This window comes from Dermacentor albipictus, chromosome 5 (assembly GCF_038994185.2).
Source record: "Dermacentor albipictus isolate Rhodes 1998 colony chromosome 5, USDA_Dalb.pri_finalv2, whole genome shotgun sequence".
NCBI classification, from domain to species: domain Eukaryota; kingdom Metazoa; phylum Arthropoda; class Arachnida; order Ixodida; family Ixodidae; genus Dermacentor; species Dermacentor albipictus.
This window is the reverse complement of record NC_091825.1, coordinates 42,573,041-42,589,592: the sequence shown is the minus strand read 5'-3', so window position 1 is coordinate 42,589,592 and position 16,552 is coordinate 42,573,041. Positions and strand designations below refer to the sequence as shown.

Genomic DNA, 16,552 nt, shown 5'->3' with positions numbered 1-16,552 from the left:
TTCGTATTGGCTTAGGGGATCACTACTTTTGTTAGTTCGTTCCTGATCATACTACTTATGAATCAGGCGCCGACGTTATGCAAATAAATATGTGAGGTTCTTTTAGTGCATCTGTGTAAAGGACAGGATGGACTTACGAGAGCAAGAGCTAAGACATATTGTTTATCTTCACCCACATAAACCAGATGTGAGGAATCATGTGAAATGATAGAAAATTTGTGTTTTATCAGCTGAAAATTGAATTTCCATTTGACATGATCTACAGGGGATTCCGAAGCATTTCGCGCTTAATGATGGTCGTCGTGATCACAGGCACAAAACTGATGTCGAAGAGACAAGATTTGCAATGAAGCCCTCAACAAATTTGGGATACATGAAACGCGACCAACTGCATATGGCGTTACACTATTGTGTGTGCGGAGGCGGGTTAGTACCCAGACGTGATGATCGAATATAGATGGGCGCGGGATACCAAAATACTCGTGCACTTAAATTTTTGCGCCCGTTAGGGAATCTCAGGAAGCCAAAGTATTATGGGGGTCCCAAGTAAAGCGTCCCTCATAATCAGATCAATATATTGGAATTGAACGCCCCATAATTGTTCTTTTAAACTGCGAAGATGCCACTTCTTTTTGCAATTACTTCATCGTACATTCCAAAAAACGTTTTGTTCTAAATGCTCATACAGTGCGATGTCAAGTGCCACGAATTTGTGACGACGTACCATATGATATATTTTTCCCTGTAGGATTGCACAGCCTTGGAAAGCACACGTGAAAGAATGAAAACCGAAAGTGTACTTTCTAGCGCAACCCATTTTATTCAAATGATCGACCACTAATGCGCGTATGACATCTGGACTAGTTTCACCCAAGCGGTTATTTTGCGTCCATAACAAATTTGTCAATGAGACCACTGTAATGATTATCGCAAAGCTTGCTCTTTGACAAAGAAGATTTCCTCAGGGATCAATAGGAATTCTGCCGTATTCTATGCATGTTTCTGCGCCACCGTTCCAACAGAACAGAGTGATTTGTTCGTTTGTTTATTAGCCGCAAAGAGCAAATAGTGCCCTGAAAGAAATTCCAGGACAGAAAGAAAAAAAAAGCGTAGTTGAGAGGTAAAACATTCTACAAGCAATATGCCGGTACTTAGTTAGAAGGCTTCACTGGGCCACTCGAGGATAATTTCTTTTCGATGTTGTCGCTAATATTATGGTTTCTTGACAAGCATCCTTCGAACCATGTTGACGTCCCTGCTGCGATCACCGCTGCTCATGAGAACGACTAGAGCAGTAAGCCCATAACGCAGGGTCCATAGCTCTATACAACTAAATCGAACACTCTACGAAACCTTCGTCATGTCTAAGCTCGAGTACACCTCGTGTATCTCGGACCACCCATCAGCTGTGCTCATTTCTCCTATTTTGCCCATACAAAAGCGCTAAGAACGTTTTATACTGTTTTCAAATATTCTTATATTTCCAGCGTGCCTGTGATGAATTCCTCCCTTGATCTTGGTGATTCCTGTTGCAGAAAAATTACCCATCTCTGTCTTTTTTTAAAGTCCTTTTCTCTAATCATTATCTTAAGAACGGTCTTTCTGCTGCGCCATCCTACATGTCATAATGTGTAGACCATTGCTTGAAAGCTCAAGTGCCAAGCAGCCTCACCAACTTCTACTTTCATTGATTTGTGCCAAGGACGTTATTGGAATGAAGTCGCCTCTCCGTCTCCATCGCCAGCAAGCTCGATAAATATTGGTTTAAGACTTGCATCTCCAATAATTTCCGACAAATATACTACTCTGTAATGCCAACATGGCATTGAGGGCATCTTGTATAAATAAAAATAAAGATAAATAAATAATTTAATAATAAACAAATAAACACCTATCTGTAATATTTGAATGGCAATGCACGCAGTAATTATCGTGAGGGCATGGACATTCAAGGTTTTCCTATGTTGAGCGTCTACAAGAGACAAGCAGAACTAAGAAAAGACGACAACGTATGGTTGTTGAACCAACTAGTCGAAGTCAGCACTCCGTGCAGTATATTTATTCCACACCGGGCAATGTTACATGTAAGTTTCACGACAGGTATTTGCTCAATGTTGCGGAAAACACGCTGGAGATAAAATAAAACATTCAATCGCCAATTTCTCTCCTGCTGAATTTTTAAATAACGCTCCTAATCCTTGACTTTAGGAAATCTACGTCGACGTCGGGATTCAGCTTTAAAGCAAACTCGGTGTCGAAGAGGCGAAGAACTTCTTCCACGTCCTTGATGTGACGCCGCTCCACCTGCCCGATGGTTGAGCGGCGAGAGGAGCGACCGTCCACTAGCATCAGCCACGAATCGTCATCGAAGCGCCCCACTATGAGCGTGTGATGGAAAAGTGATCGCGGGTGCAGCTTGTAGTACCAGTGCATTGGGACGATGTCGATCCAATGTTGCGGTTGAGGAAACACGTCGTACAGGGGACGCCAAGTCGGCGATGCGCCATCGCGTCGCGTCCACTTGATGGCCACCTCGATGTTACCTTCTTCATCGAGTCTGCGCGCACGGTAAGGCTCAGCCTCGCCTTCTACAGGAAGCGCTTTGAACGGGTTGGGCCCACCGCCGAAGCCCAAGTCTGCGAAGTACTCGCCTTCCTCGTCTAGGTCGATGCATAAGAGCATGTGTATTAGGGGAGTGAGTGACGAGTCCATTGGGCAGCTCCAGCGGACCCGGGAAGCCCGAATGTGGAACTTGAAGCCCAGTGTCAGCAGAAGCCTGCCGAAGATGTTATTGAGCTCCAAGCAGCAGCCACCGCGACGTTGTTCAATCACCTTGCAGAACACCGATTCGTCATCAAGCGGTGGCTGATGGCCGACGAACACGTCTATATCTTGGAAAGGAATCCTTTCAACGTGGGCCTTGATGAGAGTGTTCAAGGTGGCCAGGTCCTTTACTCTCAGGGCACTGGGCTCTAGCTTCAGGACATCAAGGCAAAGCAGCAATTCCTTCGGGTTAAGTGGTCCCATGCGGTAGCCACCAAAATCTATCTTTCGCTTTGCCATTGCGGCGAAGAGCTCTGGGTCTGGATGCTCGAATGACTCACCATTTTGGGAGCCGCAGTCGAGGTTTTGTGGCGGGGAAAGGAGCACTGGACTCGTCATGTCTCTTACTCGGAGTTTACTCTGTCAAACTAGCACAAACTCAGCACTTCGCGTCCACACTTTTGCATGAGCAACACCATGTGTGTCTCATGTATATATACCGTGACTGGTAATATTATGTTTGGCTTTGTTTTCCATTCCCCTCTGCTCATCCTAGAGCATTTCTACCGCTCCCCCCTATCTATAAACAGAGTAGCACGTAAATACGTACATAAACGCAGGGGAAATTTTCTCCTTTTTAACAAATAAATTTATGCCTCTCTCTCAAGCGAACCTGCTTCTATTGTTGCGTTGAAATTGTACCACGGGCACCGAACATCTGTTTCCGAACAACCAACGTTCCATGACTTTCCCTGCTCGCAGGAAATGTGAATCGGATGCTAGCAGAGCTTTCTTATGTGCAGGCTGCAGTCCCCCCTTTATCTAAAATGTTTGCGTCAAAATGCTGCAGCACCGCGCGTATAGTATACGATCGGGCCCTGTATCGCTGACTTCCTCTTTTTTTCTTTTTCGTGGGTTACACTGGACAACCTCGCAAAACTAGCAACAAAATATACGACTATCGGCTACACTACGAAAATGACTGCGAACTTGAAACAGCATAAAAAAAAACAGAAGCAAACATTGACTAAGTGACAACGACTCAAAAGGAAGATGGGCAACTGCCTCCCCGACACTTTATCTAGGTTTGCGTTTCATGGTTTTGATGTTTCAACTTGGCTGGCACCCTTAGCATAACCACGTAACTAGCCCAAGAAGCCACTATTTTGAACCGCTATGGGTCTAATTGAGTTCACTCGTAAGTTCTGTTGCGGCATCAGTAATTTTTTTAGTAGTAATGGGTTGGTTAGGTACCAAAGATTTTCAAGCAATGTTCAAATATTGAACTGGGTGCATGATATTCTGTAAAAGAATAGTATCGCAATAATAAATGTAGTCCAATGATTCAGTGAATAGAAACTTGTTTATTTAGGCATCTCTGGGTTAGACAGGTCCTAAGTAGACAAAGTATACTTTCTCGACATTGAAGGACGGATTTATGATCACCGTAGATCTTATAATCGTATACATTACCATTATGTTTTTATCAGCTTGGCTAGATTTCTGCCGGGTAGCCGGGAACTTGACTACCAGCAACCACTGACTCAAGTTTCTTCTAGCACAGCAGGCTCGCACTAATATCGTCGAAGGTGTCTTCTTGGTGAACCAGCTCGGTGAGGAGCTGCGTCCTCTGACGTATCGCGTGGCTCCAACACTGCCGGTAGGGCAGGGGTCTCTCCTAAGCTTTCTTTCCTCCAAAGAGGGCGGTTACTCGCGGCAGGGAATATTAGACGCTTACGTCGTCATCGTGCCATAATGGAGAATTTTCGCGATGAGAAGCTACGTCTGTGACTGCACGTGCAAGCTATCTATTCATAAAAAGCTCAGTCAGCTAAAACTAGGTAAAATCACTGTCAACAGAATCGTGAACTCTAGCGCCACTTCGTTCTTAATTACATGCCCCGTGCTTTGCACATAGGCCAAAGTGTGGAGGTTACACGGAACCGTATTCGAAATATAGGAAAGAATGGCGCCCGACCTGACTTGCAGAGTGTAACAGTGTACAAACAGCGCCACTTCACAACTTCTTTGTAAAAGATACGAAGAAATATTTCATACTGTGTACTGATGTAGCCTCACTAAATTACGCGCTTACGTATCAATCAGAGAGCAACGCACGAAGACAAGAAGTTAATTTCCATCTCTTCTCACAAGAAAAGCAACACCACCCGCATGAACCACTGGGACGATATCAAAGGTTGTCATGCCCTTGAGCGGTTCTCTGGTATGTAGTCCATACGTGTGCCTAGTTGGCTGTTTAGCGCCACGACCACATTGTCGTGCAGGGTGCTAGGTGTACGAGTCCGGCCACACCCAGATTTCCCTCGCTGGTTTGTTTCGTGTCCTAGCATACGCGTGGTTTACAGGTTACAGACAAATGTTTACTCCAGAGTGTGCATACATCGGCACCCCAGCTAGAAATACGAAGAGTAAAATCGCGGTGGCCGTACTCTGTTGAAGGACCTAGCGCATGCAGATCCTGTCGTTTTTCGGGCAACAATGTGTTCACTGCTCTATTATATATTAAATATTATTTACTCGCAGGCTCATGTAAAGGCAGCTTGCGGTGACTGAAATCAAAGCACGCCGTATTGTCAGCAGTTTCGACATTTTAATGTCCTATGAATCAAGCTTCACCTATTTCCCTAAACAAGGTTGAAGATTCCTACATCTAGGGAAATTTTCTTAAATTTGGCAGCGCTGCTTCCTGCATGTGCTGGCGCATACTGAGACAGAAGTCAGTTTATCAATGCGGGTCATGGAAGATTGACGGACGCATAACCAGTCTATTTATTCACAGGCTGACTTGGTGTATAGTTCATATCTTTTTGTCCTAATGCTTATTAAGAACAGTAGTTTTGCCCTACATTCGGATACATCCATAAGATGGAAAGTAGGTAGCCAAGTTCGAGTACCTATCTTTGCTTCCTGCATTCCTCTGGCGTTCATTTACCCTAATAATGTCTCGCCAATAAAAGGCCGATTGAAGCTGCGCAGCCCATATCCGTCTTGTGCTCGCCTTTAAAATGTTCACACCAAATAGCAATTTTATTTTGGAGCGCAGCTATTAGAAGCCTGTGACTCCAGAGAGCGTCGGCGTTCTACCTCGTAACCGAGTGAACGAACATGGAGAAAGATCAGAACGAACGCAGAGTGCAGCGGGAGAGGAAAGACAAGGTTAGCGAAGGCAGTGCGAGGAGAAAAGCCCAGGAGGAGGGTGCTGTGGAGCCATGAGGCGGAAAGAGGAGGACAATGGTATGGCGAAAGCGTGAGAAGAAAAGGGTAGTGCCGTACATGACCAGCTTTGTGGCGACGATAGCTACGAGGTGGCTCCAGAATAGCGCTTGTCATCTGTACGGAAACAAAGCGCTGCATCAGTGGAGATTTGTCTGCAGCGGCTGCTGTGAATTGCGCCAAAGCGTCAGTATTAACAAGGCATTCGTGGGAAGGCACTTCGCTACGTTTCTAACGTGATAAAAATTGCCCGCGCCAGCCAATATATCGCGAAATGAAAACACCTACACGGCTGTGTTCAAATTTTGCCTTAGGGAGCATCGTAATCGTCGGTAAATTTTTCTAGTATTCGCTTCGATTGTGCCGCGATTTCAGTTGAACATAAAATCCTATGGAAGCGCGCAGGCCAGTTTCATGTACATTCAATAAATAAGGAATAGTTTTTCCAAGATTGTTCCATATAAACCCAATGGGATCTGTAACGAAGTTGCACAAGGGAATCTCCATGTATTGAGCAAACTGTTGGGCAATTTTCTTCACGCTGATTTTAATGCATTCTTTTCCAACAAAATTTATCGTTAGACACGGGCAGCTTGCATCACAGCAACAGTAGACGCCATCAATTATACTTTGCGTGTTGTACCAAAAGTACAAATTTTCAGGAGCCACGCGTTCTCGTGAAAAATCAAACTGCACTCCCGCTGTGAAAGCTGCAAGCAGACGAAACAGCCTTCAGGAAGCATGGCTCAATCGTGCACGTAGGTTGTTGCGTGCGCGAAGCGAGCTAGCATGTGCGGCTGCCCCACGCACCGCATGTCTCTTGAGACCTAGCTCCCAATACTCCTATCGCTGGCCTTGCTGGCATTCTCGAACGCAGGACAGCGCGACAATGCCGACGCTAACCGTAATGGCGCGAGTTCTCTTCAGGCGTCCCTATTATTGCTTTGGAAGAAAAATTTCGCTCCCCGGCTACCTTCAGACTTGTCGTTTGTACAATCACCGCATCAGACTTGCTAACCTTAACGATGTTCTGTCCCGATAGCTTGGTAACTGGGAGGTGACTATAACTAAACTCCACGCTAGGAACCCTTCTCTCCCTTTCCAAATGAGATGGCAGAAACCAGCAGAGTTAATACTGTCATGCCACAGTGTAGATCTTTTATTCGCTATCTTGGCCAAGGTACTAATCTGCGTGCTTCGTCCATAGATGACAAGACATGACAAGAACTTTTTTTGAGTCCTGAGGAACTCAGATCTTGGGGAGCTAAAACCGAAGGCTCCCGAAGATCAAGTCGGTTATCCGTTGATAACCGGAGTTTCATCTCCGCAGCATTAGTTATCTACCCGTAACACACTTCTTCGACGTCATCTCGGCTCTCTCTTCCTACGTGTCCGATAAATAATGGATATTCAAACTGCACAGTAATATGGCAACACTGGCCTGGTTGCACCGGTTGCAAGCCAGCTGTATAGTGCGAGCCTCGAGGTTCGAGTGCTTAATAGGCCAGCGCGCGACCTATTAAGGTCCCTAAAATAAAACAATAGCCATCATCATCCAGTTATTAATAAATAGCAACATCGCTGCTCTTACACGTATCGACAAAGCCAAACTAGCTAGTGCGAAAACATAGCCTATCGCCGAAAATTTCGTTGTGGCCACGTGTGTTTCAAACCGAAGCTGATTGCTTTAAATATGGATTGTTCGCTCTTAGCGTTGTACGTCAAATCTCTAACACAACTTTGCATTGCAGTGCAACGCTCCAGATACGCTTCTTCCTGCACGACAGGCGTCGCATGTGAAAACTTGAAGTGCATGTATGATTGCACTTTGTTGAAATTGACAGTAAGACTAAGACAGCAAGTAATAAGAACTGGGGTTCCTCCTTTCCATTTGGATTCTCGCATCGAGTGTGCGAAAGGGAATTTGTGCAAATCAGTTCAAACACACGCCCAGAAAACAAAGAATAAAGTCTTCGTTTTGCCTGAAAGGCAGACCATCGATTGCGATAGCAAATTGGTAGACAGCTATACCAAGTAAGGACCGCAGTTTCATCAGCCGTATAAACTGGTAAACGTTCGCTTACTGGCAAAACTGACAAGTATGGTGACGCGCACACAGAAGCCAACATGAACACGTCTCACTCGATGACCGCGGAAACGTACTGTCAAAACGCAGGAGATGGCATGTGAGGTGGAGCGCGATAATTCACCTTTGTGCTGCCTGTCGCCCTGACGCGAACTTAGCGTCAAAAATCCAGCGCACACAAAGCTTTGAGCCCTCCGCGCACCTATACTCTATCTCATAAGCTGGTGGCAGCATTGTGGAACTTAGAGAAATTCTTAGCCAATAGGAAGGCCGGATACAATACGAGATGTGCTCATCGCTCCGCGTCGTCTACTCAGCCTTCGCTTCCCATCCTGTTATATGCTCCAGAGCTGGTGAATTGACGTAAAAAGCGTTTCGACTCCGTAATCATAAGCTGCATTTACATGCATGCGATGGCAAGGCTTCGCTTTACCTGTACGCTTTCCATCTAGTTACGCTGAAGCTCCCTTAGCAAGTATTACGGACGAATGCCCTTACAGATGTTCACCTTCTCCACAACATCTGCTCAGCGTCTAGTTGACATTTGCACGCTATCGTTATCAAGTAGGTTGTTAGAGCGGGGTAGTAAATTAATTATGTAGTGAACAATGAGGATTTTATATCGTTCCTCATCGACAACTCATCAACAATACTCACGCTGCGGCGCCATCTGTCAATGAGAAATGAAACCAGTTTCATGACTAGGTGCCATGGCTGTAGTCCTAGCAGCGTGAAAGCAAGCTGCCAATCTGAATATTTACGACATAGCATACCTAATGCTTTGACTTCAGCTTGAGTTGAGACAACAATGACTGATTTTGCAGCTCGTTTCTTGCTGGCAGGGCGGAGAGACAGCAACAAGCGCGAACTGGGATCGAAGCTGGGTGGCCATGTAAGCAGAGTTAGGATGGCTATAACGATCGCAGGCGGTAACTGTCACAATAATTAGCGTTATAGATACCTTGTTCGTGACGTCACGAATGCAGCCTTCTGCCATGCTGCGTCACAAATATGGCACCTAGGATGATGTCAGTCCAAGCCATCTATATAGATAACTTGCACATGACGTCAGGGACGTAGTTTTCACCGCGCTTGGTCACAAACATTGTTCCAAGAATGATGTCAGTTGAAGCTAGCTCTAAGACGTGCATCCAGAAAGATCCTAATATGTCGTGTACCGCTGTACCGTGTCATGTAGCAAAGGAAAATAAAACTCTCTAGCCCGGACAACAATCAGCCAGTTACGCCGCGAAGTATATACCGCTGCGCAAGTATTGCCTTTGCACGTTTCCTACCTTCGGCAGTACTGCAACCAGTCTGTGAGATGGAGTGTAGACTCTACTCGTCGCAGATCACTTTCAAGGTGGGGCCAGCGTGGCCGCGCCATACGCTGCAGCCGCTGCAATAAGCTAACCCCTCTCCCCCCTCCCCTCCCGGTCCTCCCTCCTCTCCCTGTGATGCCTTGCGCGCGAAGGAAGACAGTGCCCTTCCTCCCTGCTTTCCTCCCTTGCGCGCCCGAGATTGAGCCGTGATTGCCGGCTCATCATTGCGCAGTTTCCCACGCACATATACAGCGCACAGCGACGGTTTTTGAATACGCGATTCGAGAAGGCACTGCACATTGTGCCTTATGGTACTACAAGGGAATGTCTAGCATCCGGGTACGGAAGACACCCCAGGTGGTCAGACTCCCTTCCCGGTTCACAAATCACGTTAGCACACTATCTTGAAGGGTAAAATAAACATTAGACGGGTTTTGTTGGGAGCCCCAGTCAATATACTGGCGACGCACTCGAACTGGTCCAACCAATCTTGGACATCTTCAAAAGCGTTACCATGGAAATACAATGGAATCATAGGATCCTGAAGCACGACCTGCGATGTAGTTGCCGTGGCCCTGGCGGAAGGAGGTAGAGGCGCTTATGTGGGATCCTCCAGCAGCCTGAATCCTGGCGTTAGGCCTAGCAGGTAGTGACACTATCAGTAAACAAGGTTTGCGATGAATGGAAGTGATTCCGAGTTCATATATGTCCCCGCAAAGGAGTGCCAAGCATGAGGCAATCTTACCCAGCACATCCAAAAGCGTCACGATGTAGTAGGAGACGAGAAAGCCAGTGTACGTCACAGATGAGAGCACTTTAGATGAACGGTCAACGTGACGTCGTTGTCTCTGTTTTCTTATCCGCGTGCTTCTTCAGCGTTGATTTCATGATCTTGAACATACACGCGGTGACGGTATTATGATCATTATTAGCCTATGTTATGTCCACTGGAGGGCGAGGGCGTCTCCTTGCAATTTCCAATTACACTGTCCTTCACCAACTGACTCCAGCTTGCACCTGCGAATTCCCTAACTTCATCGCCCCGCCTAGTTTTCTGCTGTCATGGACTGCGTTTCCGTTCTTTGGCACCCGTTCTGCAACTCTGTGACGTTAAAGGATGTCGCAATATATTCATGGAACACGAATAGTTGGAGAGACGCATTGGAGTGGTGCAGCGTTGATGATGGATGATGGCCCACAAGCTCGCATCGCTAAGGTGTTGATTGCGTATATCACTCAAGTCGGAGATGGCGAAGATGCAGGTGTCTGAATCATGGGCAGTGAAGTCGGCACGGACTACGGAATGACGTTAGAGGCAGACGGCGCCCTAATGCATGGCGCCAGACTTTTTAACGACATCAAACCTCATCATCTGACATCATCTTTTTGGACTAATGAAGAAACACGATGGAGGGGGCTAAGCTGATAGTGTTATGAAGGACGGAGATGGAAACTATGCTGCCTCCCGTCGGATATTGCTTTCGCACTTGGCGGCCGCATGTTCGTTTACGATTTTTTTCTTTCTTAAAAGCGCACGTACCACTTCTCGCTTAACGTCCGTCGCAGCCACCGACAGCTTTTCAATTGATCTCTGTGCACGGAGGAGTCTTTGCTAATACGTTAAACTTACATTCGAGGGCACCCAAAGTTCCGCCCATTAGCTGGCAGTCCCGTGGTATTTTTAGATTTCACGCACTTTAAAGAAAGCATGGAAAATAAATAAACAGGGCAGTTAGCATAGATGAAATATTTCCACGTTTCTGCACAAGTGCTAGAACTTCTGGATTGAAGATATTTTGCTAGGTTTATAATTTAAAATGTCAATCAAGCAATCTTTGTTGATCACCCAGCTTGGCGGATTGGCCAAAATACGACGTGTTCCATAGGATTCAGAACAATCCTGCGCCGATTAGACACGTGTAGCGCCTATGTTTTTTTTAAATACTTTGCACAAGTTAGCTGTAACACCCTGTAAAGATTAGCTATAGACTGGTCTACAGCAACTTTCTATACGCAACCTGTATGCCACAGTCTACCGAAAGTGTCAGGCCACAAGTGCATAGACAGACTGCAGTCATATATTTGAAAAGTCAGGCAGTCTATAGACATAACTGTAAACATTCCATTTTATGGTAAATTGTGGGGTTTTACGCTCCAAAATCATGATCTGATTATGAGGCACGCCGTAGTTGAAGACTCCGGAAATTTTGACCCCTTGGGTTTCTTTAACGAGCACCTAAATCTAAGCGCACAGATGTTTTCGCATTTTGACCCCTTTGAAATGGGGCCGGCACTGCCGCGATTCGATCCCGCGGCCTAGTGCTTAGCTGTCCAACAGCATAGCCACTAAGCAACTACGGCGGGTAAACATTCCATAGGCTTCAGCTGCAAAAGTAGAATGTATAAGCCTATATGGATGGAAACAACTTTATTTTGTATCCGGCAGATTTGACTACCCGGGCTCAGGTCTCCCATGAGGGGACTTCGAGGCCTTGCCTCGTCGCCGCCTCTCGGGCTTGCTAGACTGCCCACTCTTGTGTCTTGAGGTTGTAGCTGCGCAGAGCGGCGGCTACTGCCAGCCACTGCAATTGTAGTAGATGTAACCCGACACTCCCACAACATGTGTGAACGCGTCGCTCTAGTTTCCTGACACAATTTGCATAGAGAAGTCGGGTATTGCGCGGAAAAATGTGCGGCAATCGCACCGGACTGGGAAATGTTTGTGTTTGCGATTGTCGCCAGATGACTGCCTGGCGACGTTTCAGCATGGTTTGAGGTGGGGGCAGCAACCGCCTGCCTAGCTGGTAGTGCTTGGTGATGTCATTGTACCTGACCAGGCGTCCTCGCGTCTTTTGAACCAGGAGTTCAGAACTCGAAGAGGTGGTCTACGACTCTGCGCGGCGGGTCAATTATCGCGCAGAGCGGTGTGCTACCTCATTCAAGTTAATGAGGCCCTCATCGGTGGGGGCCTCATTAAAAGTGTATAAGCCTATAAAATTTTGTCTTTAGACATTGCGCAGGCATTTGTATACAAACTTGAGTTTTCATTAATCCCTAGACAGTCTATAAAGTCTATAGCCTCAGACGTCTTATAGACTAGTCTCCAACTATATTAAGGCCACATGTCTAGAGACAGCCTATAGCCTTTCTTCATGACTGTTTTAGGCTTGTAGCGCAGCTCGGAAGAGCAAAAAAGGAATAAGGTAGGGGTAATCAAAGGGAACGGGAAACAGAGTGAGCGCTAACTTCCAACTGACAGTTTATTTCGTGACACGAGACTACTTATACACTCGGCAAACCATATGACATCAGGAGATAACAAAGACATGAAGCAACAAAACCGATAGTAACCAAGTGGTAACATTCAGAAAGCCTGTGGCTGCAGTCGGAGATACGCCAATTCATTGTTTGATAATGATAATGAAGGTGAGCTTACACATGCATGGCCCAGACCAATGATAGCCTTTGCTTCGATGATTTCTCTTGTGAGCTGATTACGACTGCGACCAAGAATGACGCATTCCTCTAAGATAGGTTCGCAACCACACGTTTTGCAGTGCTGCGCCAGAAACCCCCCAGCTGTAATACAATTCTTGGCATTGTAACGATGTTCGCGCAGCCTGTCATTCAGACATCGGCCAGTCTGACCAACGTAACGTTTTCCGCACTTGAGTGGAAAACAATAAACGACACAATGTGTGCAATTAACAAACTTATTTTTGTGGTTCTTATCACAGGAAAGAGGAGCTACCTTATTGGGATTAGTGAGTTTGCAAATCCTCATTAGCTTGTTAGGGGCAGAAAACACTACACGAACATTCGCTCGCTGTGCGATTTTCTTAAGATTATGCGAGACGGTGTGAATATAAGGGATGACGCTAGTCCTACCCCTAGTAGTTACAGGATTATCTGCGTGCTGGTTGTCTTTTCTACGCTCTCTTAGAATTCGTTCTGCTATTGATACTTGTAGGGAAACGGGATAACCAGCCTGCGAAAGCCGATCGCACTGAGAGGCAAAACTAGACGACACAGTATGGTGGCACGACTTTTTCAAAGCATTATTAAGGCAAAGGTTAGCAATGCCTCTCTTGATCAACTTGGAATGGGCAGAATGAAACGGGAGAAGTGGTTTGTTAGCACGCGGTTCATAGGACCAACACGTATGAATATCCGAACAAGCTAAGCGCAAATCCAAAAACCGGATCTCATGATCCTGTGGGAGCTCGTAGGTAACGTCAAGGGGCGCTAGGCATTCTTGGACTATTGGCACTACCAAGGCGACCTCAGTCTCAAGGTCAGCCGGAGAACACTGAACACAAAACAAAAAATCGTCCACGTAACGAAATATTTTAAAAATGTTAGTCTGACAAAGGTTGACTGACATGGCGACGTCTAGGCGAGCTAAAAACAAATCACTGAGGAGCGGGGCAATGCACGAACCAATGCACACTCCGTTTTTTTGCAAATAGATGGTGTCATTCCATGTAATGAACGTAGATGACAAATAAAAGCTCAAAAGTTCTAAAAAGTGATCACTAGACATCCCAGCATTATTTTGAAAACGGGTGACGCCAAATTCATCAATTGTCTGCGATATAGCTGACAGCAGGTCATTGTGAGGAATAGAATAGTAGAGGTCCTTCACATCGACGGAGAAGAGTTGAAAGCCTCGATCAGAGTTGTCCTTTAAAAATTCAATTACTTCATCGGAGTTGCGTATTAACAATGGGTCATTCACGGGTAAAATGGCTAGCTTGGCCTGCAGAAACAGTGCGACAGACTTCTGCCACGTGTCTTTTTCTGAAACAATAACCCTCAACGGGACGTCAGGTTTGTGCGTTTTCGCGCTAAAGAACACCTTTAGGTGATCTCGCTTGCTGCTGGCAATACCTATTCTACCTACCTATTCCCTACCTTATTCCTTTTTTGCTCTTCCGAGCTGCGCTACAAGCCTAAAACAGTCATGACATACCAACTCGCCCAAACTGCCACGCTTTTGAGCCTTTCTTCAAAAATTTTTGTAAAGGTTAGTTTGACGGTTCTGGGCATACGGTGCATGAGGAGGTCATGACCAGCGCTTGCCATAACGGGGTACGTGACCTCTACGAAGGCACCTGAAGCAAATAGGCGCGTCTTTGGCATTCATTCGGCCGGTGTCTGACAGCGTAGCGGGAGCTTCGGGCCTTGAGCAGCTTCGGACGAACGATGACTTGGACAAGTGGTGTCACCGGGGACGTAGACTCAAAAGCGCGGGAGCACGTTTAAGCGTTAGACAGACCCTCGATTTCCCACTGAAGAAGCTTTCTCATATGCTCCCCAGCTACCGGCACCTGTAATGCAGGGACGTTTAGCACGACAATGTTGCTGTCGTGTTGGGCTGCCGCACGCACGATTGACGGTGTGACGGCTTTCGGCGTTCTCAAAACGCTTGCACTCCCGTATGATGGAGCCGACAGGGTTGCAGTCCTTGCAAATGAGTAGACTGAATGCATCACGTGATTTTCCATTAAAACATGTTCCAGTTAAGTACTAACAGCTGGGCGACATGGTATTGATTATGTAACTGCGCAACCAAACGGAGACAAAGATGGAATGGACGACAAATTCGCCACTCTCGACTAGTTCATTTCAGGAGAAAAGGAGCAAGGACAGCTCAGTGTGTGGTTCAAGAAAGCTTTCTGTTCTCCCGTACGTTCACAAACTTTCCCATGGACTGAAGAAAGCGGAAGCAAGATACAACCTTACGACACTTTTCACAGAACATAAGTTGTCGCAATTGAGTCCGCGAGTTCGGAAAAAAGTAAAAGCTCCCGATATGCATAGTGATGGCGGTTGCCAGATAAAACACATACTGCCAGAGGTCATGCAAGACCGCTATGGTTTACCAAGCGTCGTTAATTTGCGTCAAGTCATACACCAGTCAAAGTGGTTGCTGCATTAGCACTATACACGGGGAGCATGAGTTGGCCCTCAGCTACTTATGCCGCACCCATTTAGTTTAGCATTGTAGTTGGTTGTAGACTGCTAACAATAAATTAGGAGGGCAGTCATAAAGACGTTTTATATCAGAAATATAGGGGACGAATTTTTCAGTCAACGCTGCATCAGAGTGTCACATAAACAATTTGATTCTTTTGGACGAGATGTCGCGACCCTCATTGAAGTTCATAACAAACTTTGCTACTTTGGCCTTTTGAATGGTTGATATTATTTCTTTTCCGTTTAGTTTTTCCTTGTTTACTGTTTCCTTGTCACACCAACACCATCAAGGTGGTGTTGTGAAGATGAAGTACTTAAATGCGAATTTTTCCTGAAACAAATTTGTGGGGCCCACATCTGCTGCGATGCCAGGGGCTATCAACGCAAAGAGAACGAAAGAAATAAACATGTACGCCATATTCGGGCATAGACTCCGGTATCAGCTCTGGAACTTACGTGCGGGTCATCTTATTTCGATAGCAATTATATGGACACTCAGGCGCATTTCTGCCGTCGGCGTCGCCGTGGCCGTGAGGTTCCGTATAACATGTCAGGTCGATAATATCGTTGCCGCACGCGGTATGCTGTATGTGCAAGCAAAAGCGTGCGAATGTGAACCAGTGATCACGGCTCGGCCTCGCGCACGTAACGGTCAAAAGCGGGGTGGAAGTCCGCCGCGTTCCGTCATGCAAAAGGCTGCGGGTGAAGAGCAGGGTAAGGCGGGCGTTATAGTACAGGCCCGGGAGGCCGCGCGCTCGGCTGGACTGCTGTGTCTTGAAATCCATCAGACACGGGTAGAGTCCACACTGCTCTGTGTTTACGCGACTGAGTTCGCGTTGGTGCGAGCGTCTGCACAAATATCGATTCGCTCGCTGCTACTGCCACGCTTCCTGACTGCAGCGTTTTGCAGCGAGTTTCCACGGTAAACGAGAGAAATGTGTTCTTCTTTGCTTCTGCGCGCGTAACATCATGATTGTTAATTTAGTTAGTATGTCTATGTTCACAAATAAACGTCCGATTAAAACTGATATCCTGACTTCGTATAAGTAGCTGTTCGCTAGGTATAACAACGGAGTGTTCGCATTTCGTGATAAACTTTGGCTTTTTTATTTCCTTTCGCGCTCTACAATTGTGACATAGAACTAAAGCATGACCGAACCTGGCAACA

General features: G+C 46.3%; 1 protein-coding gene across 1 annotated transcript; it reads right to left on the bottom strand.

The window, feature by feature from the left end:
• Positions 1–2,178: 2,178 nt before the first annotated feature.
• LOC135900519 (arylamine N-acetyltransferase-like) lies at positions 2,179–3,162 on the bottom strand. The gene has a single exon (XM_065430002.1). The coding sequence runs from the start codon at positions 3,160–3,162 to the stop codon at positions 2,179–2,181; it is 984 nt and encodes a 327-aa protein (XP_065286074.1).
• Positions 3,163–16,552: the final 13,390 nt, after the last annotated feature.

Excerpts from the sequence above, each read along its gene's own strand:
- LOC135900519 (XM_065430002.1), bottom strand. The coding sequence starts at position 3,162 with ATGACGAGTCCAGTGCTCCTTTCCCCGCCACAAAACCTCGACTGCGGC.